General features: G+C 33.6%; 1 protein-coding gene across 1 annotated transcript; it reads right to left on the reverse strand.

Annotated features, from left to right (window-relative positions):
- Positions 1-129: 129 nt before the first annotated feature.
- LOC144845668 (uncharacterized) lies at positions 130-2,926 on the reverse strand. The gene is made up of 2 exons (XM_078703096.1): positions 2,897-2,926; positions 130-819 (listed from the first exon to the last, which is right to left on the reverse strand). The coding sequence occupies exons 1-2, from the start codon at positions 2,924-2,926 to the stop codon at positions 238-240; spliced, it is 612 nt and encodes a 203-aa protein (XP_078559222.1). The 3' UTR covers positions 130-237.
- Between the last annotated feature and the right edge of the window lie 3,894 nt (positions 2,927-6,820).

The raw sequence follows: 6,820 nt of genomic DNA on the forward strand, positions 1-6,820 counted from the left end.
AACTTTATTTAACTACGTAGGCACAAAATGTGTTCTCTCCAGGGTACAATAATTTTAAAAAGACTCCAGTAACAAACAAAATAAAGTACAAAAACAGCAAGGCCTAATTATCATTATTATTTTGGTTTTAATTAATATATCGGTCTTTAAACAGGTTTTGAGGCCTTAGGTAATTCAAACGAAGAGTAAAAGTATGCTATACTTTTAGTTTGTCTTCTAATTTGTGAGAGGAGCATCTCAAAATAATTGTTTGATAACTCCAGGTAAAAATATAGCAAAAATACAGATATTCATGGGTATGAGGACAAACCAAATGACTGAATTCAGCCACTTATTGTGAGCATTGCGCTGAGAAAATAATGCATTTGTTGGACACTTCTGCATTATTTCCAATTCATCCTCATATTTTTCACAGGCTTTTTTGAGTGTTGAATGCAACCTCTTGAGGGCGGTACATCGCCGATTTAAACTGGTTTTATTCACGCGATGTAGCTTCAGATCTCTTTTTAATTTTTGTACACGTAAATTCTGTTCCTTTAACGCCTCTATCTGTGCATGATATACGTTATTTTTGCTGGATAGTTTTACATGATCTGCCTGTGCTTTCTCGACTAATGATTTCAAATTCATCTGCATTTTCTTCTTTACAATCAGTGTATCTTTAATGTTTTCTATTAATGTTTTTTCTTCCTCGATTCGACGCTCTTCTTTAAAAATATTATCACATTTTCCATCGTTTTGTCTTGGTTTACAGGTTGACGTAGACACATTTAAGCATTCATCGTTTCCACCATCGAGAATATCAGTTACACAACTTTTCTGAAAATCATAAAAAGAACTTACGATCGAATTGTTGAAACTTAAAGCTCATTTCTAAAAACTCTAGGCATAGGCTAGACCTAGGTCTTTCACTATTTTTTAAATTATTAAATTCTACATATTTATTAATAATCGATAATAAATGACAGAATCAATGCAATGTTACCTCTTCCACCATAACAATGAATTTAAAAATGACTCGAGAAAACAAATAAATGAAGTAAAACATTACTTATTTCGCCCATGTAGTAACTCTTCGGTTACTTGCATGATGGTGCTAAGAAACCCACTACAGATAAGAACGCGCATCGCGTACACGTTAATTACGTTCCCAAAGCAACTGTAGCTAAGAACGCAGTAAACCGTGTGAAAGTGATGATTATAGAGGGCGTACTTGATCATTCTTGATTTTTACAAGGCTTCAGACGTCAATAAATTATCTCTTACTGCTGGTATCTTAAAATCTGTATCTCGTATAATCATTATAATCTATAGGAAACTCTGAGTCACCGTTGTGATGACGTAGGTTGGTTTAACCCGCAGTTATCGCATTATTAAATTATAAGAAGGTATTATTCAAAACTATTAGACTTTCGGTCGTAAAATTGATTAGTAATCTCTGAACAATATAAAATATTCTTTATAAATGAGTAATAATTCTTGATAAAAATCATGAATAGATGATTGTTGATGTACTGGTTCAGACACAGGGCGTAAAGGAAAAATCCAAACAAGAGCGGTCCTAATATTAATATATTATTTGTATTATTTGAATGGAGATACTACTCAACTTTTTAAAATATTATTTTTATGTGAAGGGTACAGGAAGGATGTTCAAGATTTATAATTAGACTGTCCTTGCGTGACAACTGTATGACCTCTATTTCAAAGAGTTGTAGACATTGCCGGAAAACTGTAACGTCTGTCAGTAAGTTTGGTGGTGATGCGCGACGGATGATCCTCACATCTAAGCCAATAATACTCGAAAGACATTATTTTAAACACATTTGCATTAAATGTAAATAAATACACATAAAAACATAGACTTAACAGGGAGGTGTAAAACGCCGCGAATGCTCAGAACGACACTAGGCCGTGTTTCCGTAGCCAGAACAAAATTATCGGTTAATTATCGGTTAATTTTGATTGCGGAAACACGGCCATATAGATTTTTTTCTCAACCAACTCGATTGTATAAAGTTTGCGAGTTTGAAAAAAAAAAATGCAAAACATAAACAAAAATTGAGAAAAGAAAAAAAAGCAGGATACAAATCATTTATTTATTTGAAAGAAAAACATGTAAGGACATAGGTTTACAATAATTTGATCAAACTTGTCACAATTGGAGATTTTTTAAAAGATAAAAAAGATAGGTTCACCAGGATAGAAAATAAGAAAGTTAGACTTTAAAGGAACTCATTTTCCCCCTTGAATGAGAGAGGAAATGAATCTGTTTTTTATGACGTACTAAAAATACTGTTTGCCACCCTCTAACGGTCAATATGGACATCATCGTCATAAACACAATAATGTAACCTAAAGTATGGATTTATAATCGTAATAACACAATAGTTTAAAGTACGCGGCATATTATTAGATATTTTGTTTAATAAAATGAATAATTATTAAACAATTAAATTGTTTTGGTACGTACGTCATCCTGTTTATTTCTTTCTTTCAAAACATGAGCAGTAACGAATGCTCGTTGATATTGATTTTCCTCATTTAAGAGTGACGAATTAATTGAATAAATTCATCTATTTGTAATCCCATGGGACTGAACTTTTCCATTTGGAAATTGAAAATTTAGTGTTGATTCTAAGAGGTATTTTTATGTTTTTGTTTTATTATCGCGAACTATTTTACCGGGGTGATCAGAGAACTTGAACTTTTATCTATTTTATTGTTTTTTTTTTTATTAAAGCCAGTCCGACGATTTTTTTCTACGAAGCGGTTAAGTAGCATCCATTATTTTAGTTAAAAGGTGTATTTCTATTTTTTACAGTAACATACTACTTATCTACATACACACACTGTTAGTGTATTTTAAAGAGGCACCAAGATGTGTTTCCCATACTTGACTTGTGTCGGCTCTCATCATCATCATACTTCGTTTGTGTTTGTTTTATACATCTCGTATAAATAACGATTCATTTGAAATTCAGTCTGTACACAAAAGACACGATGCATCTATCGAGGAATCGAAATTACAGTTTTATAACCACAGTTTTGTATGCACAAAACCAATCAATTTGGTCGAATGAGCTGGTTACATTTCGTCGTCTTATCTTTTTTATATTACAGTATAAAATTATTAGTCTTGCGCATGCACGAGTATAGTCTGGGTCGCAGACGGAGTTTTGACTTAATATTAGTTAAAAGATAAATTAAGTATTTTGGCCCATGTGGCGTTTCATACGTGAACTTCTGGAGCAGACTTGGGGGAAAGTCTAACACGAGTGTATCCGTAACCAAACCGACCCGAATTGTGGAACGCGTCTGATGAATAATAATAGCTGAGAGTTTTGGCAAACTCAATACGTATCCGGATACGGAGGTTGTGCAAACTGCCATATATGGACATGATAACATCATATCACTGCCATATTTGAGTATATCACTACCATATCTGGGTATATCACTACCATATTTGAGTATATCACTACCATATTTGGGCACATCACACCTTTTTGTCAAACTAGTTTGATAGTGTAGACAGAGCTTAATACTATTAACAACCACTACTAAAGAAGCGATCATAGTAAAAACTTACTTCCCCGATATACGTTATGTTGGTATTATTCAACATATTAATTATAGATTCAATTAAATTAATCTTGATTATATTCATAATTATGTTAAAGTAACGCAACCGAGTGAATTAATTAGTAAAGTTGGATGACCAGTAACCACGTTTTCATCTTTACCGATGTTTAATAGCATGATCCGGGAATTTAATAAGAAACGTTATAATGACATTTGTGTCGATTTCAGCAACATACCATCTCAAATATCCAGACAATCACTGGGGGAGATCAATAGAACGGCGCATCATAACAAACCTGAGATGGTTCAGGTCAAAATGATTTTGTCAATTCAGTCGATATAAAGTGTGTTTTACTGATCTTTACGTTTAAATATAAAGAATGAACGTTACTTAAAATGACACCATATACTTACTTCACATAGACGTTGTATAATTCGATCCACTTTTTTCATATGCCTAGAAACTTACCTTAAACTAATCATTGAACTTCAACTAAATGATAAAGGAGAGGTAAGGATAGAATAGACAGATGCCTTTTTTTACTCGAGCTAATCTGTGAATACTGTTACAACCGTTAATGTAAAAAACGCCAGCTAATGTCGAAACAACCGTTAATGTAGAACAACCCACCGCTTATGCAGTAAAACCTCCAGCTTATGTAGAAACACCAACAGCTTATGTAGTAAATAAAAATCAACACCAGCTAATGTAGAAACAGTCAACAGCTTATGTAGTAACGAAAATTGCCTCCCAGCTTATGTAGGTACTATCGCCAGCTAATGTTATATATTTTACAAAAATGTCTAATTCATGTAAGCATCGATCTTTACTTAGCTATCTCGTAAGCAACCAACTTTCTAAAACGACCACACATCGTAATAAGCTACCATATCTGTTAAGGGACCGCTTCTCATAATCGATCACCTCTCGTAAGGGATCACCTCCTCTCATAAGGGACCGCTTCTCATAATCGAGCACCTTTCGTAAGCGACCACACCTCTCGTAAATGACCACCTCTTTTAAGAGACCACGACCTCTTTCTCTCTATTAAAGGACCGCTTCTCATAATCGACCAGCTCCCGTCACAACGACCTCTGGTAAGTGACCACCTCTATTGAACGTCCACCGTTTCTATTAAGGGACCATTTCTTATAATCGACCACCTCTCGTAAGTGATCACCTCCTCTCACGAGGAACCGCTTTTCATAATCGACCACCTCTCGTAAGCGGCCACCTCTTTTAACGACCACACCTCTCGTAAGTGACCACCTCTTTTAAGGGACCACGACCTCTTTCTCTCTATTAAATCTTCAATGATGAGAAGCGGTCCCTTGACAGAGACAGTGGTCGTTCAATAGAGGTGGTCACTTTCGAGAGGTCATTGTGATGGGAGATGGTCGATTATGAGAAGCAGTCCCTTAATAGAGGTGGTGGTCCTTTAAAAGAGGTCGTCACTTACGAGAGGTGGGGTCGTTAAGAGAGGTGGTCCTTTAAAAGAGTCGTCACTGACGATTATGAGAAGCGGTCCTTTAATAGAGAGAAAGAGGTCGTGGTCCCTTAAAAGAGGTGGTCACTTACGAGAGGTGTTTCTACATAAGCTGGAGGTTTTACTACATAAGCGGTGGATTGTTCTACATTAACGGTTGTTTCGACATTAGCTGGCGTTTTCTACATTAGCGGTTGTAACAAATACTATTCCGGTAAGCTCTCATATGGGAGCTGCAAGTGCAAGATGCCCAGAGAATATTTATACATACATAATGCCAACTTACTGCATCGCATTTATCAAAATGGTGTAGTAAAAACACAATACAAACTATATATGTTTCCTACTCCGAACATTGACAGTTATTTAATCATTAATTTAATCAACATTTACCTGAAAATCCAAAAAGTAATTAGATGTAGTGGCATTGAAGTTGTTTCTTTCGTAGCTGTTTCACTATAACCACACAAGCTTAATATGATCTGTAACTTAAATTGAATTCATGATCCCTGAACTAAGTTTTAGGTATACTAGTTAATGCATACTCAACAACGTATATATTTCGGAATGTTAGCTGAAACGGAAAATCGTTTTTAATTATTAAAACACACGTTGATGTGACTAAGTTTAACGAAGTAGGATCTGAAAATCCGAAAGATTATGCACTAAATTCATTTGGATTTGAGTTTCAAATCCTTTGGTTTATTTATGTGTTATTTGAGATACGGTATCCATACATACGTACATAAGCAAGATCATGAAATAATTATACTGTTACATTAATGTTATTCTACATTGACTAATCTGTTCATGTACATTGATATCTGACGATTTACTTGCAAATAAGAACTGCAAAGGTTAACTTTTAAACGAATATAACATACTTTTAAAGTCAAGTGAAAATATATCCTATCTCGCTGAACTGAATTTCTTGCAGGTGTGAGTTCATTATGCTAAGTAGATTGGCGGTGATTGGTATGTCAACAAAACCTGGATCTTCTTTTTGAATGTTTTGCACCCAAGTTGCCTCTTTTTTAAAACAATTTCTCAAATTTCGCTTTCTGAATTGTATGTTTCTATAGATCCGTCATTAAACTTAGATATAGACACGTTTATATTAAGCTTAGATATATACACGTTTATATTACGCTTAGATATATACACGTTTATATTAAGCTTAGATATATACACGTTTATATTAAGCTTAGATATATACACGTTTATATTAAACTTAAATATAAACACGTTTATAAACTTATATAACACGTTTATATTAAATTTAGATATATACACGTTTATATTAAGCTTAGATATATACACGTTTATATTAAGCTTAGATATATAACACGTCTATATTGAACTGAGATATATACACGTTTATATTAAACTTATATATATATACACGTTTATATTAAACTTTGACACGATATTAAAATAAGAAACAAATAGTATAAGGTAGGCATAAATATTACATAAAAACAGTACACGAATAATACTTTCGCAAAAATTAAACAATGCCCTAGTTTGGTAAAAGTAACAATAATCAACCTAAAATTGATATGAGATTAATGAAACCACGTGACACTTCACATCAATATTAATTGGCCAAGATATAATAATATACAGCCATCACATGGTACACTTACATCGAACAGGCACTGAATTGACAAATCGCTTTAAATAGTCGTAAAATCAATGATTATCCATTAAAATTGACACTTCAACCATTATCTACACTTACGTTCAAT

The sequence above is a fragment of the Antedon bifida genome, chromosome 6, assembly GCF_963402885.1.
Source record: "Antedon bifida chromosome 6, ecAntBifi1.1, whole genome shotgun sequence".
NCBI classification, from domain to species: Eukaryota; Metazoa; Echinodermata; class Crinoidea; order Comatulida; family Antedonidae; genus Antedon; species Antedon bifida.